Below are 27,417 nucleotides of genomic sequence, written 5' to 3' on the forward strand. Positions count from 1 at the left end.
TGATACTGCCCCAGCCCCTCCACCCGCTTCTCACAAGGGTACACCTGGACCTGGCTCGATCCTCCTGCAGCCCCAGGAGAAATCAGAGGGCTACTATACCTTCTGGGAACTGGGGAAGTGAGGGGCCCAGGCCTCAGTGTGAGAGGAGGCCAAATGTAAGCCCAAATGCTATCTGTCAAGTCTGGGAACCTTGGTCAGTCCACGGTGCTAGGGGAGAAATGGCAGTGCAGAGCATTTCAGATCAACACACTTTATTAAGCACCAAGAGTGAGTCAGGCTCTGCACCAGGAACACAGAGATGAATAAGACTCCTTGCCCTCAAAGGGCTTACAATCTAGTAATAGAGACCAACCAGCTTTTGGCTGATTACTGTGGATTCAGGTAAAATGGGGTGGGGGTGTGGGGGTGGGTGGGTGTGTGTGTGTGTGTGTGTGATCCCAGAGCATCTAACCCAGCCTGGGGCAGTGCCTGAGCTGGGAGTCAACCAGTTACAGAAAAAAAAAAAGAGAAAGAAAAAGGGTATTCCAGGCGGGGGAACAGCAGGGCAAAGGCACAGAGGTGAGAAACTACCTGGTGCAAGTGGACGACCAGGAGCTCAGGGCTAGGAGAACATGGAGTGGGAGGCAGATGGTGGGAGGGGTGAGGAGGGAGTAGGGGCACAGAGAAACACCAAGGTGGGACGGCGGGTCATCCCAGAAGAGGCCTGGGCGCTGCCCGGCTATAGCATTACCCACAAGGGAATCCTCACTACATCCCGGCAAGGGCTTCAAGCTAGGGGAGAACCCTGCTTGAAGTTGGCAGGCCCTGGTCCCATGGTCCACAAAGGAGGTTTCAGCCATGATAAGGCATGTGCTCGGAGAGGGTTCAAGCCCAGGGAACCTCCCAGCTTTAAACACTGGTGAGGGCCACAGAGACAGTGTTCCTCACCCCCACCCACAAGAAATTTGTAAGAGTCTCCCACTGCTGCTTTCATGCCCCATCACAGACACTGTTCTGTAGATGGCTGCAGAGAGAGGGACCCTGGGGAAGGTGGGAAGGAGCATCTACTGACAGAGGGCTGTTTCTCTGCCTTAGACAGGACTCACTCCAAAGAAGGGTCTGCCCAGGGCAGAGCTCCAGCCCAGATCCAGAGAGAGAGAGAGAGAGAGAGTGTGTGTGTGTGTGTGCGTGTGTGTTGAGGGGGCTGGGAGGAAACAGGATGATTCCTTACCCAGCTTTAGGCTCTGCCTTGGAGGGCCCAGCTAGGGGGACGGCAGGAGGTAGCGGGTGAGCAGGTAGAGGACGCCAGCAATGCCGGCCAGACCCGTGAGGACCCCAAGCCTCAGCGGCAGGTACTCCAGGGAGCGCTCCAGCTCGGCGTGCAGGAGGATGACCTGGCGTTTGGTGATGCTCCACTCGCCTGAGTTGTCAAGAACATGGCGGGCCATACGTGCCTTGTCCTTCAGGGGCAGCTGAGCCTTGATCCGAGCCTCTGCGTCCTCGCGGTTCAGGTTGTTCCGCTGCATCAGCCTTGCCAGCTGCGTGTCCCGGTCACTAAAGACAGGGCAAAAGGGCTGCTCAGGCATTGTAGGCCCCAGCCTCCCTCCCACTAGCAAGTTATGGGGGGGGCAGCCCTGGAAGCTCCCTGCCTCCCCCACCACACCCCACTCTTTGTGAGGACGCTGGGAGCACTATGGGCGAACTGAGCCCCTTAATATAAACAAGGAGGGAAAGGGCTGCCGCCACTGCTCTCTGCCATCTGGGGTCTCTCTGTTTTGCCACCAGGCCTGAGATTTCCCAGCTATAAAAGAAGGACTTGATCACCCGGAATCAGCTACCTCCTGGATCCCTGGACAGCTGACCTTTACTGAAAGGCCTGTGTCCGCCAGCTAAACACATCCTGCAGTTCCCCTGGGGCTGGGGCTTGCTGCATCAAAAATAGCTTCCTGGGCCACTGCAAAGACCCCTCACTTTGTCGCCCCACCCCCACCCCTGCACATTTACAGCAAAAGGACCGCACCGAGATGGTGGCTGCTGTGCTTGATGCCACTGAAGAAGTGGGGCGGACCAGCCCCAAGGTGCTTCCAGTAGGAGCGAGGACTTAAGAACTGGACCTCCTCAGCCCTCGGACAGGACTAAGCACTGGAGACTAACACCCAGTCCCCTAACTCCAGAGGAAACTCCAAGAACACGTCTTGTGCCCATTCTGTTATCCCCATCGGGATCCTTCCTCAGGAAACCCCCTGTCCTGCCTCTGCCTACACAGCTGTCCAGCTGTGCTCTGGAATGGGCTCATCTCTAACATCCCTCTAGCTCTACGACCACCTAAGCCCCTCAACGGGAACAAGGAGGAAAAGGGATGTAGGAGCTGTTTCTCTGCCATCTAGGGCCTCTGCTTCGCCTAGGCCTGAGTTTATAAGATGGGAAGATTTGACTACAATTTGGTCCCTTCTTAGGTGTGACCTCCTGGGATGTGAAGACAGACTTTCTAAGGACAGACATAATCTGAATGCCAGCCAGTTCCGATGCCATTCAGAACAGAACACTGCAGGTCATTTCTGGCTGGCTGATCGGGAAGACCTGGGAGAAGGGATGACATCTGTAATGGCTTTGAGAAGTAGGTAGGATTTCTGATTTCCTTTGTTATGGGGACAGTGGACTGTCGAGGTCATGGGCCAATCCCTGCCTGGATGAAAACAAGGACTACATCCAACTTTAGTCAGGAATACCCGCGAGTCTGTGGCTGGGAAAATCTGGGTGAGAGAAGGGAGATGGCTTAGGGCCACGTGTGAGTCACATCCTTCAGAAAGTGGGTCCCCTGGGATGTGAAGGCAGAACTCTCCAACAGCCCTTCCTGGGGCTCAGAAAGAGTCCCATATTTAGTTGAAGGATTGATGCGACTTGTGGTAATGGGTTTTTACCCAAATACTTATCCCACAATTGGAAAATTCCTCAAAAATGTGAATAATCATGTTTTGGTATAATCACGCTTTGGTAAATGCCCCATATTACTTCAAATGCACCAGAGGGCGTTTGCCAGCTAAAGGAGTCCACGAAGGGACCCTCATTTTTGTAAAGTGTAGATCCCTTTTACGAAAAGCAAATAATCACTCATTCATACCTCTCTGGCATCTCTCGTGAGTTGTACACCCACCTGTGCTGAAAGTGGGGCCTAAATGGCAGCCAGGCTTCTGGCAAAGGCTCCTCTGGCTGTGAGTGGGGCTGCAGGATCTCCTGGTGAGCAGGCAGAATCTACAAAGCCCCACTCATCTGCCAGGAGTCACAGCCATCTCTGCTCTTAGCAAACAGACCAACCTTGAAGGAAAGCCAGGAAGGTGGCAAGGGTAGGCGCAGAGTGATCTGGTGACTGCAGATGCAACCAGCCCCTGTTCTGTTTCCTCATGTATACTCTAAGGTCCCCCCCTTGGTATTAAGGCTCCAAGGGAAGGAGAATTCTAAGTCTTCACGGAGTTTGCTTGGCCTCAGCTGACAGTCTTTCACAAACAGGGAAGAAAGAACCCAGAGAGGCTGCGGGTTTACATGGGGAGACATGGGCCAGCGGGTGAGCTGTGAGGATGCCCCTACGCCAGGCTCAGCAGATTTAGACTGGGCTTCAAATGCCAGCCCATGGTGGGGAGCTGTCGGGGAGGGCAGGGTGATGCTTAGGGCACTGAGCACCCCAGGCCCCACCTCCAGTGTGCTAGGGGCCTCCCACACATTTGTCTCTTGAGAGCCACTCTGTGCCCAAAATACCCATGGAGCCAAGTGCCCACCTCTGTGTCTGTCGTACTTGTGGGTGGCATCCAGGAAGCTTCTGGGAGGCAGAGACACCCTGCAGCCTTCTCTACTCTCACCCCGCTGGGACTGTGACTCATTTTCTCTGACAGTTTGATCCTCCTCTGTTTGCCAAACCTGGATCCTGGTTTGCTTCATGTTCTGGAGGATTCTGAGAACAAAGCTCCTTCCTTAGCTGGGCTCTGACAGTGTTCTCCCCGCAACTTTCTGTTCATAGGTGTTGCTTATGGGTGGCCCTGGACAAATTCTGAAACTCCCCCTGGAGTTTTCCGTAACTCAGAAGTATCAACTCATGCCCTGACTACCTCGTGTTGAAAGGTAAACTGATGAAGTAATAAAAGTGGGAGCTGTTTGGAAAGTTGAGAAGTGCTACAGGAGGGAAAAGGGATCCAGCGAATAACAACATGGTAGCCCAGGGCAAGGCCTGGCATCTGAGCTGAAGTGCCTCCAAGAGCCAGAAGGGGGAGCCCTTCCCAAGCACTAGAGAGGCTGGGAGCCATCACTTCCCACAAGAACCTGAGGGTCTGTCTGGGTCAGGCAGAGGCATTGGTTTCTACAGGGTCTGGGCTGTGCCTCCTGGCCGCCTGGTGGGCAAAGGGCAAAGTGATGTGGGCTATTTCTCAGGTACACGCCCTACTCCAGGGGTACTTCCTTCCGGCCTTGGTCAGGCTGGGCCATGTCGCACACTCACCAGTATACCACCACTGTGTGCTTCATGTACTTGAGCAGCTTCTTGGTCTCAAACAACAGAGGGATATCCAGAATCACGTAGCGGTATCCTGGGGAGAAGCCAGGAAACCCACAAGTTCAATTCTGCAAGCACACACTGAGGATTGACTATGGGTTAGGTGAGGGAACAGAGTTGGAGCCACTGGCCCCTACCATGGAGAGCTCCCCAGCAGAGGGGGAGACTTTCCAAGGACCGGCATATCCTGAACCAGCCAGTTCCAACGCCACTCAGAAGAGAATTCTGCAGAAAGCCATTTTTGACCGGATGACTAGGGAAGACCTTATAGAAAGGACGCCATCTGTACTGGCCTTGAAAAGCAGGTAGGACTTCTGACACTTGAAAATGAGTGGGTGGAGGTGGGGCTTCTCGGACTGGGGAACAGCAAAGCACAAGCAGCAGCGAGGTTCCACTGCTCTGGCTGAAGTGCAGGCCTCGAGCGTGTGAGGCAAAGCTACGAAGGAGTTGGGGCAGGCACAAAGGGTTGATCGAGTTCACTTTGATCTTGAACCCAAAGAATTGTTATTTCTGAGTAAGGTAATGACACAGCCAGAGTTGTAGGAAACTAGGAAGAGTTTCCAGGAGTAACTGGGCCCTTTCTGCCCTACTTCACCCACATTCTTTTCTTTTTTTGAGGAAGATTAGCCCTGAGCTAACTACTGCCAATCCTCCTTTTTTTGCTGAGGAAGACTGGTCCTGAACTAAAACATCCATGCCCATCTTCCTCTACTTTATACGTGGGACGCCTACGACAGCATGGCTTTTGCCAAGCGGTGCCATGCCTGCACCCGGGATCCAAACCGGCGAACCCCGGGCCGCCGAAGCAGAACGTGTGAACTTAATCACTGTGCCATTGGCTGGCCCCAATACTTCACCCACCTTTGCTCAAAAAACCAAAACTAAACTGATAGGCTATTTCTCAAGAGCCAGGTCCCTGCCTGGCTCCCTGCTGAAGACTCCTGCATGGCCATCTCCACCAACCCTCCGTCACAGACTCATATAGGGTGGCAGCAGCAGCCCCGAAAGGAAAGAGGCTGCTTCCCGGCCTTAAAGGCAGACCTCCAGCCAGGGACTGCAGGGACTGGTCTGGAGGTGTGGGGTGGCCATGACTAAGACTGTATAACTAACTCCGTGGAGTAAAAGGCACTGGCTGGCCCTTACCCACTGTGAGTGGGCATGTCCCTGGGCTGCTGGCCCAGAAACACCATAGGCTACACACTCATCATTCTCTTTAGGTCAGTGCCCCCTGTGTGTGTGTAAAACATCTGGCAGGGGTCCAGAAGCATGGGGGAAAGGGATGGGCACTGCTTCTGCCCCGACACCCCTGCCTGGCTTGGATGGTGTCCCACTGTAAACACTTCCAACTACAGAACTAGACACATGTCACGCCAATCCCAGGGGTGGCATGGGGAAACTGACACTCGACGTGATGCAGGGAATACAGTGACAACCCGAGCCACTGAGTTTCTTGTTCTCCGGGACCTGCTGCTCAGGAAGCTGAGGAGAAAGCTTCAGTTGAACGCTGCGTTAAGAGAATGGGGTCTGGGGCCGGCCCTGTGGCCGAGTGGTTAAGTTTGCGTGCTTTGCTTTGGTGGCCCAGGGTTTCACCAGTTCAAATCCTGGGCACGGACATGGCACCACTCACCAAGCCATGCTGAGGCGGCGACCCACATGCCACAACTAGAAGGACCCACAACTAAAAATACACAACTATGTACCGGGGGGCTTTGGGAGAAAAAGGAAGAATAAAACCTTAAAAAAAAAAAAAAAAAGAATGGGCTCTGAGGACCTGCCTGGGTTGGTAGCCCTCACTTTCCCACCAGGTGACTTTGGGCCCCTTAACAAACCGCATCTGTTTAAATGAGTGAAAAGACTACCTTCTTCACAGGAAGGTAAGGATGAAATGAGCAAAGGCAGGTAAGCCACTCAGCGGCCCCTCATCCAGACCCTCACTAAGTGCCCCACCGATGATGGTTATTATCACATGGTTCCCTGGAGCAGGGAGGCCGGCTCCCCGGCTCCCCTCCCAACTCGGAAGAGGAGCCAAGACCAGATCCTCCCTGGGCCTCTTATCTCCCTTCCCTGCTCACTCCTGTCCTTTCCTCTCCCCTCACTGTCCTTTCTCCTCAGCTCCTCTCGGGAGCTCGTGGCCAGCTCTTTGGTTCACTGGCAGAGGGCTATTCAGCTGTCACCTCCCTCCTGCTTGATAAGCTCTGCAAACTCCTGACTCTATGAAGACATCCGTCTGCCTACACGGAGGCCTCCCCAACAGCTGGTGATCTTATCTGATGTCTGATTATACCAACTTTGACAGTTGTATTTGTTATACTCATCAGGGAAAAACTGGGACTGTGGAAGCCACAGCTGTCGTCCCCATTTTTCACTTTATCGAGCTGAAAAGAGCTTTCTGGCTTTTATTTAAGTGGTGGTGGTTGGGGAAAGAGGAGGCTGGGTGGTGACACAGCGGGAGAACCTTGGAGCGGGTGACATTACCCGATGCTTCATTTGAGAAGGGGTGAGCCACTGCCGCCTCAAAGCCCTGCCGAGGTACTTGCAACTGGCCTGGGAGCGAATGGAAAAGGGCAGGAATGAAAGGCAGAAGGCTTCGCTCCCAGTGGGGGACAGGAGGGAGGCCTGGCACAGACACAAGAGGCAAGACAAAGACAGAAAGAGTCCAGAGACTCCTTGAGGGAGGAGGAAGGGAGGGGCGCCTGCAGCAAGGTCCTGAAATGAAGAGCCAGAGCTGGTCCCGCAGGGAGGATGCCTGGAGCCAGCTCCCACCCTGGCAAAGCTGGGGGAGGCGAACGGGGGACAACTCATGGCTGTCTGTCAAGTCATCCCTTCCCTTCTGGAGGAAGGTACTGGCCAGAGCAGGGGGAGGGGTGAGGGGAGGGAGGTTCCCCGCTCTGTGCATGAGAATGTGATGCACGAGAGAATAAGGGGTTTGGCCATGATCACAGTGTAAAAGCCCCCAAAAAACCTAGAAGGCTCCCCCACATCCTCCAGGAGGAAGGTCTCAGCATCATCACTGACAGTAGGGAGACAGGCAGCCAGGACTTCAACTCTGAGGCCCAGGCTGGGGGCTACAGAGGCCAAAGGCCGGAGGCAGATCTGCAGGGGTCCTAAGCCAGCCTCTCGCCTGATCCCAAGCCACTGCTCTCTGGTCTCCCACTTCTGGTGACTGACCGCATCCTGGACATTAAGTATCAGCCCAGCCCTGGCCAACACCGTCCTGAAGAACACGGCTTGAACAGTGGTCTCTGGCTTGGGAAAGGCTGCAGCAGCTGCAGAAGGTTCTTGCCAGCTAAGCACAGACCCCTGCTTTTCAAACACTCCCCGCTTCCTTCAGTCCCGGCACCGCCAGGCTCACTCTCTCCCCTGAGCCCCAGCTCCGTAGGATTATCCTCCACTTAGAACCCCCCCAACACCTGCCCTGGCCATCCTGGACCCTCCCCAATTTCCAGTCTACAGACTTACTCTCCCAGGTGGCTCAACCGGGACCAAATCTGACTCTGACCGGTTTCCACTTGTGTGGTGATCGATGTCGCTGACGTGGACTGAGCCCCCCAACAGCTTTCAGGGTTGGCATTATTAGCTTTACCATGCAGATGAGGAGAAGGCAGAGGGGCTGGCTCACTCGACAAAGTCACAGAGCTAGACTGTGAGGGCCAGCACTTAAACTCAGGCCTTACGACTCCATTATCCATCAGCTGTCATTGCTCCCATCCCTACTAGAAAAATCAACTTACTGCCTGGGGGTCACAGCTTAAAAGCCTCAAGTGTCTCTTCTCATTAAACTGTCAACCTCCTCAAGACTTGAGGGACACTGCTTCATTCCTCTGGGGCTGGTACGAGGTCTGCATGGTGGGTGCCAACGACCAGAGTGAACTCTACAGTCTGGATAACCAGCTCCCCTACCCTGGCCAAACTTTCTGCAGAGATGAAGGGCCCTGGCCCTGGCAGGAGAGGGCTCTGCCCCACCCTGTCCCAGGCCCTGGTCCTGGCGGGAGAGGGCTCTGCCCCACCCTGTCCCAGGTCCTGGCCCTGGCGGGAGAGGGCTCTGCCCACCCTGTCCCAGGCCCTGGGTCTTACCCCGGAGGAAGTACTTGAAGGTCTCCTTCATCATCTCCTTGCGGATCTCAGGGTGGGTGATGGCGTTGAGCAGAGACCGTCGGTCAGGCTGGTTAAAGATCAAGTCCCCCAGGACCTTGCGATTGATGTCGCCATTCTCCAGCAAGACCTCAGTGCCAAAGGCCTCCACGATGCGCCGGTGGGCTGGGTATCCTGGCTGGACAACTGTGGCATGAGGAAGAGGCTGGGTCACTCTCCGGAGGCTCCAGGCCAGCCAGAGGACCCAAGTGACTAGAGGCAAAATGACAGGGGAACCCTGGGGTGCTTCTTTCAGTTGGAGCAAAAACAAAACGAGAGGAGGGAAAGCAGTGAAGGAAGAGCGCACAGCCTCCCTCGTGTTGGTCGTGGGTGAGGTGAGGAGAGTGGAAAGTTAGACAGAAAAGGAGAGGGCAGGCAGGGGCGGGGAGCAGGAAAGCAGACCAGGGCTGACAGGAAAGCCTTCCCTCCTGAGGCCTCAGCAAAAGGGGCGCACGATGGAAGAAAGGAAGCACAAGGGGACCGCTGTGGACGAGCCCACAAGCCACCCCCTCCGACTCACCCTGCCGGGCTATGACGTCGATGTCGATCACGGCGCAGCCCAGCTGCTGGAACACCTGAATCACGGAGCTCTTGCCTGAGGCGATGCCCCCCGTGAGGCCCACCAGGAACATCTTCCCAGGAAAGAGGTCAGGGAGCTACCCGACCAGGAGCCGCAAGTCACTGGAGAAGGGCGAGCTCGGCGGGTCGGGATGGTCCACCGCGGGAATGCCAGAAGGACCTCCTACGGACAGATGAGAGCAGGCCTCATCAGCGCTGGGAGAGGGAGGCAAAGGAGGAAAAGGGAGACTGGCCTGGCAGGGAAAAGTCAAGTCCTGAGACAGAAAACTTTCCGGAAAGGCCTCCAGTATTCCTTTAAAAACACTCACAAAGAAGGCAAACTAACAGTCTAAATTTAGCAATCAAAATGCTGGGCAGGCAGAGCAAGGTCAGGTGCCATGAAGCAAAGAGTGCTTTCTGCAGGTGGCAGTACCCCAGTGCAGGCAAACTTCACGTAGAAAAGGGACACCTGACCCTCTGGTGGACCCAGGGCACTTTCCAGATGCCCACAGGCCGCCCTGTACCCCCAACCCCGACCTCCTCTTTCTAGTCTGGGACACCGAGGCTTCAGGGAAGAAAGGGCCTGTCTGCCCCAGCCCAGCACCAGCACTAGGACTGCCTGGGGGGCTAGTGTAAACCAAGATGAATATTCCTTCCCCCTCCACCAAGAACTGGCCCAGATGGGGAGCTCAGTGGCAGGCAGTGGCTCAGTGGCCATTAAGTCTGAGGATTAGAGAAATATGGATCTTGCCAAGAAGGGAAGTGAGGAAAGAATGGCAGGCTGTGGGGCAGGTAACTCTGTGCTGGTGTTGGATCTGAAGCTCTCTCAGACTGAGCAGCAGTACAGCACAGAGGTTACGAGCATGGAGCTCTTCAGGCCAGTTCCTCCATGCTGTGCAACCCTGGGCAAGTCATTTGCCTCTCGTTGAGCCTCAGTTTTCTCATCCATAAAATGGGGATGACAGAACCTGCCTCATAAGGTTGTTGTGCAGACTGAATGAGAAAGTGCATATAAAGGGCCAGCCCTGGTGGCCTAGTGGTTAAGTTTGGCACGTTCTGCTTTGGCGGCCCAGATTTGGATCCTGGGTGACCTATACTACTGGTCAGTGGCCATGCTGCAGTGGCCACCCACATACAAAAGAGAGGAAGATTTGCCATGGATGTTAGCTCAGGGCAAATCTTCCTCAAGCAAAAAGAGGGGGATTGGTGATGGATGTTAGCTTAGGGTGCATCTTCCTTGGGCGGGAAAAAGTGCATATAAAGCCCTCAGGACACTGCTATTTACATGGCAAATGCCCAGTAAGGGAAGTGAGGATGGTGATGCGGGATGGAAGGTGGAGGTCAAAGTCATATTGCAGGGCACAGAAAGAAAAAAAGTTATGAAGTTATGTCCCCATTCCTGCATCCTCAGACTATCTCACAACAGATTTTTTAAAAAGTCACGTTGGGGGGCCAGCCCAGTGGTACAGCGGTTAAGTTCTCACGTTCCGTTTCAGTGGCCCAGGGTTTGTCGGTTCGGATCCCGGGTCCGGACATGGCACCGCTTGGCAAGCCATGCTGTGGTAGGCACCCCACAAACAAAGTAGAGGAAGATGGGCACGGATGTCAGCTCAGGGCCAGTCTTCCTCAGCAAAAAGAGGAGGACTAGTAACAGATGTTAGCTCAGGGCTAATCTTCCTCAAAAAAAAAGACAGATAAAAAGTCATGTTGGGCCCAGCCCTGTGGCCAAGCACTTAAAGTTCCACGCACTCCACTTCTGTGGCTTGGGTTCACAGGTTGGGATCCCAGGTGCGGACCTACTCCACTTGCTGGCCATGCTGTGGAGGTGTCCCACATACAAAAAAAAAAAAAAAAAGGAGGAGGCTTGGCAGCAGACGTCAGCTCAGGGCAAATCTTTCTCAGGGGAAAAAAAAAAGTCACGTTGCATTTTCTGGAGTCAACAGGGCTACCATGTCTTGAATTTTGTTCCCAAATTGGAAGAAATTAAATCAAAGGCCAGGTCCCTCCGATCCTTCCTTCAGCATCAAATCACTTCTCCAGGACCTTGAAATCTGTCGTGGGACTCTTTTTTTGTTAAACAGCAGATTTACTGTCCTAATTACACTTTGTTTGAACTTATACTGAAAAGACTGCCTCCCCTGAGGACGCATCAAATGATGGGGGAGGCAGCTGCTCGGATGTGGGCTGAGTGGGTGGGTGGCTTGGGGCAGTGGGAGGACCAAACTAGAAGTTTCAATGTGCCCAGGCTCGTTCTCACTCAGGAAAGCCAAGGGCAGAGAGGGGAAAATAGCCACCAGAGTCATCGTCCAAATGGAGTGACCTAGCCAAACTATTAAACCATTGACAACATTTCTCCTCACTCTCTCTGAGAATAGAGTCACCCTCAGGTGGTCTCCATTCAGCTTACAAAAAGAGAGTTAAGGGTAGGGTTCAGTTGTCAAAACTAAAAAAAAAAAGTTCATTCACTCAGCTGAAGCTTTGACATGAAAAACCTAGCAACACAGTTTTTAATGCCACCTCTGTCCTGTTGTTCCTAAAACAGTGAGTCTGCTCCTCGGCCAAGGACCAATCTGGAAGAACAGGCCACAGCCAAGGGAAGGGCCGAGGGCTGGTCCTCCACAGGCAGCCTCATCGTTGAAAGCAAGCCACTGTTCACCTGGTCATCCAACATTGCCAGACTTGAAGGGGCCTGGAGACCACGTGGCTGAGTGGACCTCAAGCCCCGCCATACCCAGAACCCGGCTCCCCCCGACCCCCGAGACCTCCTGGACCAGACTCTGGCAATGGAGGTATCAGGCAGCTCCGCTCTGTAACACGGCTTGCGATTGACTCTAACTCCTCACTTACAGTGGTAAGGACTGAGGAGAGAGGAAGGGACTTGCCAGGGCCACAGCTATTAGTGGAGCCTGGATGGAAATGTAGGGCTCCTAATTCCGAGTCTAGACCCTGCCTTACTGTACTCGGAATGAAAAGTTAATTTATCTTTAGACTAAGTAAGACAAATCAAGGATGGTGAATGTCTCTGTAGGCAAATCAATTCAGAGCCAAAGACAAATGATTGCTTGCTGATCATATAGGCATTTTCCCTCTGCAGGATAGGGGGCGGGGTCTCACGGGCAGCAACCAGGGCACAGCCATGAATTCCAGGCTTAGCTCCGTCCCAGGCTCCCCGGGTAACCTAGGGAATATCCTCCCTTCTCAGTGCCTTGGATGACCATCTGTAGAAACAGACCAACAGCTGCTTGGCCTCCGTCATGAAGGCCAAGGGGATGGCAGCACACATGCCTGGGGAGGCTGTGGGCCCCTGGCTTAAAGGGGCTGAACAAACAGCAGCTGTTCCCCTCCAACAAGCCCCTCCATAACTCGTTCCTTCACTAACCGCTGACCTAGCTCCTCTGTGCTTTGCAGCTCAGTGCCCAGCTCTCCCGGGCAACCAAAGGAAAATACAGGTCTTGCCCCTCAGGAAAACTGGGGAGACAGACAGTAATGAATGAAACCAGTGCCGACAGGTAAGTAAGAGCAGTCACGTGGGACTCACCTGAGCCTGGTGGCGGGGTATGTGGACCCCTCACAGGTCTGCTCACAGATCTGCCCTGGGAGGGGCTGCAGTGAGCGAGCGTCCACTGTCCCCTCAAGGCTTAGCCAGGAGGAAATGAAGGCTGCCTCTAAGTCCCACCTGGACCAGTCCGGCAGCTCCTCCCAGGCACCCTTGGAGTGACCATCTTTGATAACCTGTGTTCATGACTCTCTTCCTGCTCTGGCTCCAAAGTCATCACTTTCCAGAATCTGCTCATTTCCTCTCATTCCAATGCCTTTACATGGAGGTGGAGGGAACCTCACAGCAACTCCTAAGCCTGGCTCTGATCTGAATCTCCCACGACACTTCAGAAAAGGTAAGGCTCCACCCTGCCCGCTGAACCTGAATCTAGCATCCCAGCCAGCCAGGCACCAGAACGGCTGCTAAAATAGAGGGCTGTAGAGGGGAAGTTGAGAGGCCTGGGTCCTGGGCTCTGAACTCTGCCACGAACCTATCCGTGCGACTGCAGGAAGCCTTCTCACCAGCCTGGCCCAGGGTGGGGAGTGAGAATCTTCGGAGCCCCCAAATGCCTGCCCCTCTCTGAGCCTCAGTCTCCACACCTGTAACCGAGGGGCTGCACAATGCTAACAGCAGCATCAGCTCTGGGGGAGGCTATGAGTCACGATGGTGCTTTCCTCCTCCCTCCCCTTCTGTGGTTCAGCCCTCTTCCCAGAGCAGTCAACAAACGCTCCCTTGGGGAAACCAAAGAATGACATGACTGTTGGTGGCCCACAAATCTTCCTCCTCAACACCAAAAGCTGTTCACAGAGCTGGCTTGGCTGCAGGAGGAAGGACAACACCGAGTCCCATAGGAACAGAAAAGCTGACGCCCAGTGGGGGGAAACGGAAGCTGGATTCCAGAACTCATTCCAGGCCTGGGACTCGTCAGCGAAGGTGGGACAGCAACCCCAGGGGGAGCCACATCCAAATCCTTCCTTCCCCCTCCTCCTCCACGTCACTGGAGAGGCAGCAGAGTGGAAAGAAAAGGGTAAGGACTGGAGTCCAGGAGGTGGTGTCTGCACCTGTGACGTGGGCTCGCATGCTAGTGTACTCCATAAACGTGGGCCCTCTCACTGAGCTTCTCCAAACGGCCTTTCATTTTTATCTCTTGGGCCCCAACAGTCTGGAGAAGACAAAGAAAATACATTCAAGGAAGAACAGCCTCTCCTGGAATCTCCTCTGCCGGTGTTTCCTACAGAAAAATGAGTGGGCTGCTTCCCCGGCCTCCAGAGAAAAAGCCCCACGGCCCCGTGCTGTCTGTCCGAGTTCAAACTCCGCCAGGCCCACCCTGCTAACCCAGGTCGCCAGCACCTTGTTCCTAGACCTCTGTGGCAGCCTCGCGGTCTGACCCGTGAGTCCCTGCCTTACTTGTCCCAAGGCAGCCAGGGTCACAGCTTAAAGTGGACATCTGATCGTGTCACTCTGCTGCCTTCTTCCCCTTCCTCTTAGGCCCTCACAGAGGTCTCTGGGCTGCATGTGACCTGCCCATTGTCAACCCCTCAGTCACTCCTTGTCCACGCCTATGCCTGTCACATGCTGCCTTCTGTCCCTGGACACGCAGGCTCTTTCCTACCTCAGAGACTCCATGTATGCTGTTCCCCCTGCCCACCACACTCAGCTCCCAGCTCACTCCTCTTGATTGATTCCCCATTCATCCTTCAACCAATCAGGCAGCAGGCACCCTTGGAAATAAGAGTGCCTGCCTCCACCAAGTCTGCAGTCTACCGAGGAGAGCTCATGGTATGTGTGGTGGTGCTGAGTGGGGGAGCGCATCAAGAGCAAGGGGGTCATTGTTCTAAATGAGGGACCAGGGAGCTCTCTCGGAGTGAGGGCCTGAGAGCAGCGAGGGAGCAAGTCCCAGCTCCTCGCAGAGCAGCCTTGCACCCCCCAACTCAATCACAGCCCTGACATCTCTCACCGCTCACCTCCTTCCCTTCCCTGGCACCCAGCGTGCTTTGTACTTTTGTTTGTTTGCGAGCCTATTTTCAACGTGTTAGATAAAATAAGCTCCATGGCTACGAGCATCTAGCAGTGTTCGCTGTCTGCCTGTCACCTACCAGGTGAGGGATATTGGTCAAGTCACTTAACCTTTCTTCCCACCCCCACCCCCAATTTATTTTTTTTGCGGAAGATTAGCCCTGAGCTAACATCTGCTGCCAATCCTCCTCTTTTTGCTGAAGAAGATAGGCCCTGAGCTAACATTCGTGCCCATCTTCCTCTACTTTTTATATGTGGGATGCTTACTACAGCATGGCTTGCCAAGCGGTGCCATGTCTGCACCCAGGATCTGAACCGGCGAACCCCAGGCCACAGAAGTGGAACATGCGCACTTAACTGCTGCGCCACCAGGCCGGCCCCAACCTTTTTTCAACTCAGTTTCATCTGTAAAATGGAGCTAACGGCACCTACTCTGAGTTGCTGTGCAGAGTAAATACACGGGAAGTGCTGAGAACAGCACCTGGCACAGCCTAAGCCCACATCCGACGTTCCCAATGAGTTGCGTGAGTGTGATAACTATTTACAGAATGAATGACTGGATAACTCCGTGGCCCGGGAAGGGGAGGGGAAATACTTGGGGTCACATTCTCCTGTCAGGGGCCAAGGGGAGGCTGGAACCAATGTCCCGCCTGCTCCTTTTTCCATTAGAACATGGTACTTGCTGCTAGTAAATCCCTCCTGGAAAAAATGGAAACAAACAAAACACCCAATGGGTTGAACAGAATAAGGAACTGCTATTTGAATGGACGCTCTCGCCTTCCTCCCTTGGGAGAGCTCAGGACTTAAGCTGGAAGCCAGTTTTATTGCTTTGCAGCTCCTAGTCACAGCTCAAAACCTGTCCCGGGGCCAGGACCTGGCTCCCTCATGAGCGTGCAGCCTCTCAGGATTTCACACCGGGCATGCCTGACCAGCCAGGCACTTCTCCTCGGAATTGCTTTCCAAAGACGATACAGCCATTTTGCTCCAATGATCAATATAATCATTCATGAAAATGAGTCATTCCCTGCCTTGGGACCCAATTATTTTCTCATGGAAGCAGTAGTTGCAAAAATATATTGTTTTCCAGTCAAATGGTAAGTGCTATTTTTATCTACAGTTTCCACACTCCTAATCTTTCATTATTGGTGAGAGGTTGCTGTTTAAACCTGAGTCCAAATTCTCTTTGCTTGTTAGGCCTGTTAAGTCACTACCTCCTCCAGGCTGCCAATCACCTAGAGGAGCCACAAGAGAAGGTGTTGGCAGTCAGCCTCGCTCGCCAACACCAAGGAAAAGGAGGGACAGGTCTCTCTTCTAGAGCACTCTCCAAGCACAAACCATCCCTTCAGGGAGCTTGTATGGGGGGCAGGGAGGCTGTCTGGACTGGACTACCATGCTGGTGTTTATGCAGAAAAGGATCACAGGGAATCCCAAATCTCAGGGGCTTTGAAGCCACGGGGGCCTTGGCTGGGATCTCAGCTCTGCCCCTTAACTAGCCGTGTGGCCTTGGGCAATTTACTTCAGCACTGTGGGCTTGTTTCCTTGCGTGTAAAATGGGATTAATAATGGGTACTCACAGGGGTTTCGTCAGGATTAAATGAGATGACATATGCCACCATCACCTCATCTCCCCCAACTCAGTGTGTGACACACCAGTCCCTGCAGTCTACTCCATTTCCCCAAAGGGCACCGACACTGTTTCAGTGGCTCAGGTCAAAAACCTCAGCATCCTCCTGGCTCATCTCTCACAATCTTCATCCAACCCACCAGCACCCCTGCCCCACCTCCCACCTTCACAACCTAGCCTACATGCCTGGTCGCCCACCACACTGACTCACTCCTGGATTACGGCAGTAGAATCTGAGTGATTTCCTCGCTGCCACCTCTGCTCCCCGGCAGTCTATACACAATAGACTAAAAATGCAAGTCCGATCGTGTCACCCCTCTGCTCAAGACCCTCCAACGGCTGCATCTCACTTAGAGTATAAGCCAAGTCCTTAGAGTCCTACAGGGGCTTCCCGAAAGACACAGGCTGGCCTCTCCAGGCATCCGCTTGACTGGGACTCTCCGCACACACCTTGCTGCGCCTTGACTACGCTGAGCACACTCCCACCTTGGGCATGTGGACACGGAAAGCTCTTCCCCTAGAGGGGGCTGCATGGCTCACTCCCTTCTCTGCCCAACTGGCACCCTATTAAAGACTGTCCTGAATATATAGCACACCCATTTCACTCTCCATCCTCCTTACTGTTCCACTTTTCTTCACAGCACTTGTCAACTTATCACCACCCAACATACTATAAATCTATGTGTTCTTGCAATCTGCCACTCTCCCTAGAATCTGGGCACTACTGTATTCAGGGTGCTTAGAATAGGCCTGACAAGTAGGAGCCCCTCAAAAATTATTTGTTGAATGATAAAGCAAAAGGTCCAGCTCACAGGTAAGCAGGAACTCAACATTAACTATTTTAATATAAGAACATACCTGTTCCAGAAAACCTACTAGGACAATCACAAAGCCTTTTCCACATCGCTCCCCACCCCCACAATCCTGAGCTGATAGTATCTTGGGCTCACAAATGAGGAAACTGAGGCGGAGAGTGCCTAGGAAGATGAGCTGCCCAGCAGGCAGGAACTAGAGCAGAAGAGCTGCCACCCGCCCTTTGAGCACTCCCCACGTGTCAGGGACATCCTTGATGCCATCTGATCAGCACAACAACCCAGTGAAGGGTTCTTTGATTTACTCCCACTCTAGTGGAGAGCAGACGGAAGTTAAAAGAAGTATTTGCCCACAGTAGTTCCGGTAGTTCTGGATGGGCAAATGGAAGTTAAAGGAAGCATCTGCCCATAACACTTCGGGTAGTTCTGGGTGGTCTGTACACAGGGGAATGAGAATCCCTAGGGGATGCAGGAAATTATCCAAGGGGCACAAAGGCACAGTTTAAGAGGAATAAATTTCAACTCAGTTCCCCAGCATCTCCCAATGGGAACAGATCAGCCTTGGAACGTGCCTGCAAGGCTATCCTTTCCCAGGTCCCCTTCACACACTCGCCCATCTCCCACATTACAGGAAAGCCATAACTACCCACTCAATGCCAAAACTTACTAAGGTGCGTTGTCCCAGCGTACAAAATACTCACAAAGGGACAATTTAAAATATCGTTATTCATGCTGAGATGTGACTGCCTATAGTGTCTATGTGACAAATCCTCCTGCTGAGTCAAACCCTTGCCTTCAATAAAGTTAAAGGAGGCCCTAAAAGAACTGTGAGCTGACACATCATTGACAATCGAATTCAATGATAGAGTGCTGTGATTTTTTTGGCCCATAACTCAGAAGATGCTCAAAGAATTGAGTAATATTGACACAATGAAATGACTTTAAGTCCGGTATATTTATTTATATTAACCAACTTTTCTTTTTTTATTAAAGATCGGCACCTGAGCTAACAACTGTTGCCAATCTTCTTCTTCTTTGTTTTTTTTTTTATTCTTCTCCCCAAAGCGCCCCTCCGGACATAGTTGTATATTCTAGTTGTGAGTGCCTCTGGTTGTGCTATGTGGGACGCTGCCTCAACATGGCCTGATTAGAGGGGCCACGTCCATGCCCAGGATGCGAACTGGCGAAACCCTGGGCCGCCGAAGTGGAGTGCGTGAACTTAACCACTCAGCCACGGGGCCGGCCCCTAACCAACTTTTTCAATACTCACAGCCATGAAAGAAAAAAAGCTCTGCTCATTCTAGCAAATATACATGGATGCGTACATGAACTAAAAAAAAAATTCCACTCAGCTTACTAAGAGAAGCATTTCAAACAAAACAATGATCAACTCTGTATTTTACAATTGTAAAAACTCAATCCAAAAGAAAATGTTTATTATGACCACAACACAATTTTCAAGTGTTTTAATTTTTTGTATGTATTTTTGTTGCAGAGCAGTAGGGGGACAAACCAAAGAGTTTGAAGTATAAAACCTATTATACTAGAAAAAAACGCTGTGGAGGAAATAAAGTGGAAATATGAATTCAAGGAGGATGACGGAACAATGTAAAATTTCAATTGTTAAAAACTGGTTCGTGTATTTTTTTCCAAAGGTGAGGGAAATCAAATCACTATGGCATTTAGATTCTACTGCAGAATTAAATGCCTGATGTAAGTTTTACTTTTAAAAGATCAATATTTACAATTAGCCAGAAATCACATCCTTTGCAACTACTGAATCTTGCAGAGAAAAATTTTAGCTATCTAAAATCTGAGTGGGTAGTTTACAAAACAAAGATAAACGTACTGCTTGCCTGCCTTCAGCTTCCAGCCTTTTCTTCTAAGGCACAGGCACCAAGAGAGGATCTGAACCCTTTAAACGCATTACCCAGGAGGACAGATTCAGACCTTGCTCAAGAGAGAAGAGGATGTGGCAGGAATTTCGGGCCCTGCTAAGAAAAAAACATCCCAACCGGCCTGTCCACTTTCTATTCATCAGCCAGATCGCTAGCATCTCTTTTTCCCCAGGCTTATGTCTGCACCTGGCCAAACCCATCTGATTTGGGTAAAATCAGCCGCCACTGCCCCCGCCCCCCCAACATACTCAAAGGCTTCCACGTCTTTAACATTAGGACTTAACATCAAAGTTCATTTGGGTAACAATTTTTCCATAACTAAGGGAGACAGAAAAATCTGTGAAAACTTCATAAGCAAACACAACGTCAGAGGTGCCAACGCCTCCATCTGGGAAGCCGGGGAAGGAAGACGAGCAGGCGGTCTGGCGGCTCTCTTTCCCGGGAGTAGAAACGCCGCCGCCCAGGCCTGGGGGAGTCTTTGCTAAAATTTCACAACCAGTCTAGACTAGGAGGGAGGAGAACAGCGGAAGGGAAAGCTGTCCGAAGAGCGGCAAAATAGCAGCTACCCAGCAAAGTACTTTCCATCCACCGTGTGAGATAGGTTATCATTCCCATTTTGCAGATGAGCAAACTGAGAGTCGGAAAGGTACCCAAGGCCACACAACTGGAAGTGGCAGAGGCTGGATTCAAAAACCTAACTTAGGCCTGACCACAAAGTTCTAAAGTGCGATGGCTTTGGACTGAACCTGGGTTTGAATCCACGATTCCCGCCGCTTTCTGGTTGTAAACCCTCCTCCATTCCCATAGCTGTAAAACGGGAAATACCACCTCGCTTAGTAAGGCTGCTGTCAAGGCAATGAGCCATGGATGCAGAAGCGTTTGACCCGGTGGCTGCTACATAGTCCGTGCTCAACAAATTGTAACCAAGCCTTGAAAAAAAAGGCGCGAACTCTACGCAGCACCACGCAGCACGACCGGAGCGCCTCCGGCGGCGGTTCTGTGCGTCCCAAGCCCGGCCGGGCGCCGGGACACCACGCCCCCGGGGTGGATCCAACCCTCCAGGCTGCGTGGTCCGGACGCCGGAGAAAACAAAGGAGCCCCACGGCTGGCCCACCCCCGCTCCCAACCGCCCGCGCCGGGCCCTACGTACCCTGGGCCTCCGACCCGGCCCGGGCCGCCGCCGCTCGCCCAATCTCAGCGGCGCTTACTGGGCGGCTCCCGGCGGGCAGGCGGGGCCTTGGGGGCGCGAGCACGCGGACCGGACGTCCGGCCGGCTGCGGGGGGCGGGCCCGGGGAGCGGGGAGGCGCGCGGACCTTGAGTGCTGGGCAGGGTGGGGACCGCAGGATTACTCTTCCCTCCGAGCCAGAGCCTTCTCACGTCGCGAGGGGAAAAAACCAGAGTCCCAGTTCAAATTCAGGCCCAGCCATCACTAGCTGTGCAGCCTCTCGCAATGGCAATGATAACTACGGTGGTTAACTCTGCACCTCCTACCTGCCAGGTCCAAACAGCACTCTGTAGGCATTATCTCACTACATCTTCACAGTCCTTGAGGTAGATACTGTCACCACGTCCATTTTACCCAGGAGGAAAGCGATGTTTCTAGGTTAATCAGTTCGCCCTCTCTTACCAACTCAGCTGGCTGCACAGCTCACAGTCTGTCCTTACAAGCCTAGCAAGTCACTTAGCCTCTCAGCCTGTCTCCGTTATCAAAGTGGGAATAATCGCTACTGTGCTGCTTGTTGATAGGACTGGAAATACATAAAAGCATCTAACAATGCCTCACATATCGTAGGTGGCCCTCAACTCCTACTCTGCCTCCTTGCCCTCTCCCTAAACTGCACCTCTGCTCTCTGCTCCCTTTAAGGTAGGAATTTTATCTATCTTCACCACTAGTATCCCCAGTGCCTACAACAGTGTCCAGCATAGTAGGGATCCAGTACATTGAGGAATGAAGTAATTCAACATCTTTCTCTCATCACTTCAGTCCCTGAAACCTTTCTCCTTGACATCAACACCCAATAAAGGATTGCATCTCATGATCAAAAGGGCCATTTGGTCCAAACGCCCTTCCAGCATTTGAATCTCCTCCACATCATCTCTGCTGTCTATACTTGGACATGTCCAGTGTCAAGGAACTCACTGTCTTTCAAGACAGCTTCATGCAGTCCTGGTAGTGAGAAAGTTCTTCCTTAGATAATATCTCTTCTAGTTCTAATCCATGGGGTCAAGCACAATTCTAATACATATTCCATAGAAACAGATCTAACGGCCCTGTCCCCTTCCTGCACCAAACAACTTACGGATAACCTAGGTTTGTGGTTCTCAATCTTTTCCCTACTCCTGACACATCAGAGGGATACCCACGCTCCCATAGGTAACTATGGCTGGCCATGGCAGTGATGGGGATAGGAACATGCCTGTCCCTCCCCGGAAATTATAGGCTCTTCGTGGGGCATATTGTTTGGAAACCTCCATTGATGATCTTGCTTTTCCCAGATACTGCCTTACAGTATTGTGAGCTACTGCTGTGCAAGTGGGGGCCTAGACTTCTAAGTAGGCATCCTTATGGTCCAATTTGCCAACAGCAGCTGCATCTCTGCTCTGGGAGGATCCCAGAGGAAAGGCTGCTGCAGGGGCTTCAATCCAGGCACCTCCTGGGAACTAAAGCTCCACCTTTGCAGTTTTGAGGTGATGCCATCAAGGGCCTTTTCAACTCAAAAACATATCCTCCGTTATTCAGGCCAGCAAAAATAAACTTTGAGCTGGCTCTAGCTGCCTACACGATCTCATTTCATTCTAACAATCTGCATCTCAGTCCCCTCTGTGTCCTCAGCATCTAGCATGATGCCTGGAATATGGTGCTGCTTCAAGTTGCGTTTGATGAGCAAGCCTCTGAGTCCGATGGAGATGACTCCTTTGACTCCTGGGCCTTTGACTCTGGTTCTTAAAATTAAGCTTACTTTCCATATGTTTATTTTAAATAAATATTAATATCCAATTAAATTTATACCATACCTCACAAATACCATTAATATTTATCCTTTATTAAACAGCTTCCAAAAATAAAAACCTCCCATAAGTTGTCACCAGCTGGAAAATAAAGTCCAAACTCCTTAGCCTGAAACTTCACGCCTTCTGGGACCTGGCTCCTGATCATCCCTCCAGACATATTTCTCACCATCTGTTCCCCCTTGGGAAAGGCAAAGATCAAAGTAATTTAGTTACTGCACCACCCTTTGTGTTAAAACACCAGGTTCAAGTCTAAACTCACACCAAGTAGCAGTAAAACTTTGGACAAATCATTGAACTACTTGTTTTCTCATTGTAAAACAGGAACAACACCTGCCCTGCTCATCGCACAGGATCAAACGAGACAGCTGATGGTAGGGACTAACAAGACCGTGTGAGCACATTCTGTGAGCAATGAAGCACTGCACAAACATAAGGGGTCGCTCTACTGTGTGCTCCTGCCTCTGCCCTTTGCTTGTAGTGTTCCATGCCCTGAGGGCTTTATCCCTTCTTTCTCCCCATTCACTCGTATGTTAATTGATCCAACAAATATTAATTGAGGGCCTGCTGTGTGCTGGCCCAAGAGATACAGAGATGAGGAAAATCCAATTTGTTCTTTGTCCTCATAAAGGTAGAGTCTTGTGGGGGAAAATGGTTGGAAACTAAATAACCACACAAATAAAAGTAAACTTGCAGCTGTGACTCTAGCTCAGGAGTGGGTCCATAGGGCTCTCAGAAATTATAATTGGGATCCAGGACTTACGCTGCTTTCAAGGCCAAGTTCAAAGTCTGCTTTCTCCAGGAAGCCTTTTCTAACAATGCTGCCCCAAGAGCTGCACCCCCCTGCCCCACCCTCAACTTCAGTTAACTCATCTATCTAGCTCATTTAATCAGACCCAGTCATGCTTTGCTATTTTGTTTCCAGTTTGCTTGATTTTACTCTAAGCACCTTCTGGGCAGGGAATGCCTGGTACTCTCTTAAATCTCACAGCACCAAGCAGAAGGCTGGGCTGACTGTGCTGCCGGCCAACGTGTCAGGCACTGTCACAGGAAGGGAGGGTATCCTTCCTGAAAGTGAGCTCCAGGGAGACAGGAAGCTGCTGAAGACCATCTCCCATCCCTTATTTCACAATTGAGCCCACTAGTCCTTCCTTCTTCAGAGGAGAAAAACTCTCTTCCCCTGGACAGCCAGTCTGCTCCCTAGAGAATGATCTCCAACAAAAATTTGATCATCTCTCTCCCCAGTTAAAAGTCCTTCAGTGGCTGCCAAGTGTCTTCAGGATAAAGCCCAAACTCCTCAGCAGGGCATCCACATCCCTTTGTGGTCCAACTTCTGACTGCCTCTCCAGTCTCAACATCCAAAATGCTCCTCACACTCTAAGCTCCAGTCGCATCATTCCTGTTGCAGTACCACAAAGCACCCTACCCTCAGGCAGCTGGACGTTCATACCTTCTGTCCAGACCTGTTTGTCTGCTTCCCCTGTGAAAACTCAGCTCAGCTACCTTTTCCTCCAGGACCCTTTTCCCCAGGTGCAAGGTTCCTCCTCTAGGCCCCTGCTACACTCTGTGCTCCCCACTCTCTTACGCACTGTGCCATGTCAGTCTGTGTACCTACCAACTCATGGAGTGAACCCAGGCTGGAGACTGTGTTGTTCTCTCCCTGATTCCCTAGTTCCTGACATGTCATGAGTGCTCCACCGTGTTGAATAAATGAACCACAACATGGCTCATGCCTTCCTAGGCCCATTAGAAGAAAGGGTATCTCTCATATGCTGGGAGTGCAGCAAGGGCTTTGATCTGTGATGCACATCATGAGAAAGTTTTCCTTTGATTATCACAGCAGTAAGCCTGACTTCCTGGGAAAGGAAATAATAATTTATAGGGTATTGACTGTCCCAGACACTTTACTAAGTGTTTTTCCTGCACTGTCTCATTTTACAGATGAGGACAGTAAGGCTCAGAGAGGTCAAGTGACTTGCCTAAGGTCACTCTTTAGGCAGACGCAGAAGCAGAGGCAGGATTTAGAACCCAGGAAGTCAGACTCTGAAGCCTATTCTCTTAACCACTATGTTCTACTGTCTCCAGTAATAACTGTGAAGGGATAATGGAGGTATGTACACTAGGAGCAAATTCCAGAATCTGGAGAACTTCACAGACACGTCCCTCAGCTACCCTCTGGGCCCTGCTGTACCCCACTACCTTGGTATAATGCTCCTGCCAGAATGGGTGGGTAGGCAGAGCCAGCAGAGCTGGACGGGAGAATCCTGCCATTTTAGTGTGATGAGGCACTCAGAAAGTGAGAATGTTTACTTCGGGAAAAAGAAGAATTTTAGGGAATCAGATATTAATTATAAAATATGTAATAACTATCTAGAAAGCCACAGGATTATAGGTTTCTACATGATTCCAAAAGGCAAAACTTGACCAACTTTCCACCAGTGAGAGCTGTCTGAAAGTGGAAGGCTCTCTTGTGGGGGTGTGGGGAGGGACAAATATGAGAACTCTTGAAACCCCAAGAAAGCATCCATAGACCCAACCTAGGAAACTACATTGCATTGCTTTGAGTGACCATTCTGCACCGTGACTGTAAACTCAAAAGTAAACTTAGGCACCAAAATCACATGTGACAATATTTAGTTATCAAGTGGTCATTTTAAAAAAGTGTCACAGGGCCCGGCCCTGTGGCCAAGCGGTTAAGTTCGGGCGCTCCACTTTGGTGGCCCAGGCTTTCACCTGTTCGAATCCTGGGCGCGGACATGGCACCGTTCATCAGGCCATGCTGAGGCGGCATCCCACATGCCACAACTGGAAGGACCCACAGCTAAGGATACACAACTATGTACTGGGGAGCTTTGGGAGAAAAAAGGAAAAATAAAATCTTTAAAAAAAAAGTGTCACATATACCCAATTTCTTTCTAAAAACATAAAACTTACATTTTATTGTAGAGAAATCACGGGTCCTACAAATCTAAGTGAGGATTCTAACTTGAAAAATCCTAAAGAGAGAGGGAGTAAGTGCCTCTCAGGTCCCCTCTCACTCAGAAATTCTCAGAGATGCTGGATTCTACAACTCTGGACTTGTACTTGTATTCTGAGCTTGACAGCCACATTGCCTGCCTACCTCCCCAGAAAGGCTCTCCACTGAGCAAAAACTGCTCAGTTTGCAGTAAAATACAAGGCAGAGTATCTTACTTAAGCTTTGAACTGCAAGAACGGCAGGGTCCACAGAAACCAGCACCTTCATTCCCTATTATCACTCTTCCTCAAGGCTTCTTTAGCCTTCATTCAACCTCTGTGTACCTGTGAGAAAAGAAAATATCAGGATGGGAATTAGAATACCAGATGTGGGTCCTGGTTCTGCAATGAGATATCATTGTGATTTTTTTTTTTGCAAGCACGATTTTCTTCAGGTCCCCTTCCCTATCTGCTTCTCAAGGTCACATGTGCTACAACAAGTGAAACACTTAGAAAAGCTAAATCCATCTAACACATGTAAGGCTTTATTATCATTAACTCTGACCTCCTCTTCTTGCCTGCAGATGCATATACTGCACCATGTTGACAGCAGTCTTGGCCCTGGTGAGGAGACTGCGGGAGACAGCTCTCAGCCTGAGCAGGGATCTCTGCCTGCCTTCTAAAGTCAAATATAGGGGCTGGGCCCATGGCCTAGTGGTGAAGTTTGGGGCGCTCAGCTTCTGTAGCCCAGGTTTGGTTCCCTGGTGGCCATGCTGTGGTGGCAACCCACATACAAAATAGAGGAAGACTGGCACAGATGTTAGCTCAGGGCGAAAATTCCTCAGCAAAAAATAAATAAATAAAGGTAAAGTAAATATAAATGATCAGGGATTATCAGCTGCTTTGGATCATATTTACTTCTGCTCTTGCCACTGATATAAAAACAAAGAGTTAACTATTATATGTATATATATATATTTATATATATATTCCTTTTCTTGTATGTGAGCCACCACCATAGCACGGCCACTGACAGATGAGTGATATAGGTCCACGCCCAGGAACCAAATGCTGGCTGCCAAAGGGGAGGGTGCTCAACTTAACCACTAGGCCACCTACCCACTAGGTCACTCGGGCTGGCCCAAGAGTTGACTACATTTAGCTCTGTTTTCTTTGTTTTGTTTCCCTGAGTCAGATGGGACCTGTTTCTTCCCACCCTATTCCTCTTCCCACGTTGAGAGCTTCCCAACAAGGCAAAGATCATTTTCCTTTTTGCCCAGTAGAGCTCCCTGATGATAAGAACTTGTCTGCCCCTCACCATCCACCACAACCCAACTTGAAGGGAAATCTCTAGGAATGGGAACTATGTCTTGGGCTCTCTTCTCAAGACTCAGGTGCCATTACTCAATCACAGGGGCGAGGCTCAAGGGATTAAAGCATTCAGTCAAGGCTGAAAATAGATTAAGATGTCACAATTACCTTCTAAAAACTGATTTCCCTTATCTGATGTATCAGACAATGGGACTTTGGTAATGGTAAAGAATTCAGACGGCCTAAGGGCAGACAGGTCCAGATTTGTATGTGGATTTTGCTACCTATTAGCTATGTGACTGTGCAATTTACCAACCAACCTGGGCCACGTTTCCTCGTCTGTGAAAAATGGGAATAATGGCACCCTCATTCGAGGCTTGTTGCGAGGATTAAAGGAGATGTACGAAAAGCTTTACCACAGAGCCTGGTATATACCTAAGTGCGCATTAAAGAGGAATTGCGGAAGGCTGCTGTGGAGAATGAAAGGGACACTGTGCAGAAGAGCTTCGTGGAGACCAGTACCCGCAGGCCATGAAGCGGCAAGGCCCGACCGAGCCGTCAGGTCTCCTTGCTCAGGATCAGTGCTCCGCGCACCACAATCCACTGCCTCGCATGAGGCCCTGACCAACCAACGACCAGAGGCCGCCCAGGGTCCCGAATGAGGAAAGGCAGCCAGGAGCCACCTCGGCTTCTTGCAAAACAGACTCTCCAAGAAGGCCCGACGCATTCGGGCTCCCAGTGGGTCGTACCCGCGGGTCTCAGACCCTCTTACTTACCCGGGAATGGTAATGGTCCTTAACTGCAGCCAATAACGGCTCACCTGTGGCCCAGGAACTAGCAAGGGCAGGCTGAGGTCAAACCTTGGATTTTGGAGCCCACGCCCGAAACCTTAAACCTGATCGAACTACAATTCCCAGCATGCTAGGCGGCCGCCCGAGTCGCAGAGCGTCGGCCCGCCAATCTTGGGGCCCTTCTTTCCTCAAAGCGCGGCTGAACGCCCAGGACTTCCGGGTAGTGCTAGCCCCCAAACCAAGGTAGCCTCCCC

General features: G+C 51.5%; 1 protein-coding gene across 2 annotated transcripts; it reads right to left on the minus strand.

Annotated features, from left to right (window-relative positions):
* Positions 1 to 234: 234 nt before the first annotated feature.
* DCAKD (dephospho-CoA kinase domain containing) lies at positions 235 to 27,373 on the minus strand. 2 transcript variants are annotated; one of them, XM_014849401.3, is made up of 6 exons: positions 27,149 to 27,373; positions 25,299 to 25,406; positions 9,171 to 9,392; positions 8,594 to 8,797; positions 4,466 to 4,553; positions 235 to 1,533 (listed from the first exon to the last, which is right to left on the minus strand). In XM_014849401.3, exons 3-6 carry the CDS (start codon positions 9,280 to 9,282, stop codon positions 1,242 to 1,244), a joined length of 696 nt encoding a protein of 231 aa, XP_014704887.2. In that variant the 5' UTR covers positions 9,283 to 9,392; positions 25,299 to 25,406; positions 27,149 to 27,373; the 3' UTR covers positions 235 to 1,241. The 2 variants fall into 2 exon arrangements, with proteins under 2 accessions (XP_014704887.2, XP_014704888.2); XM_014849402.3 differs by lacking the exons at positions 25,299 to 25,406; positions 27,149 to 27,373 and adding an exon at positions 20,247 to 20,369.
* Between the last annotated feature and the right edge of the window lie 44 nt (positions 27,374 to 27,417).

The sequence above is a fragment of the Equus asinus genome, chromosome 13, assembly GCF_041296235.1.
Source record: "Equus asinus isolate D_3611 breed Donkey chromosome 13, EquAss-T2T_v2, whole genome shotgun sequence".
NCBI classification, from domain to species: Eukaryota; Metazoa; Chordata; class Mammalia; order Perissodactyla; family Equidae; genus Equus; species Equus asinus.

Excerpts from the sequence above, each read along its gene's own strand:
- DCAKD (XM_014849401.3), bottom strand. The coding sequence starts at position 9,282 with ATGTTCCTGGTGGGCCTCACGGGGGGCATCGCCTCAGGCAAGAGCTCC. Across the intron at positions 8,798-9,170 it reads CGACGTCATAGCCCGGCAGG|TTGTCCAGCCAGGATACCCA; the intron begins GTGAGTCGGAGG and ends CTCATGCCACAG. Across the intron at positions 4,554-8,593 it reads CTTCAAGTACTTCCTCCGGG|GATACCGCTACGTGATTCTG; the intron begins GTAAGACCCAGG and ends GCTTCTCCCCAG.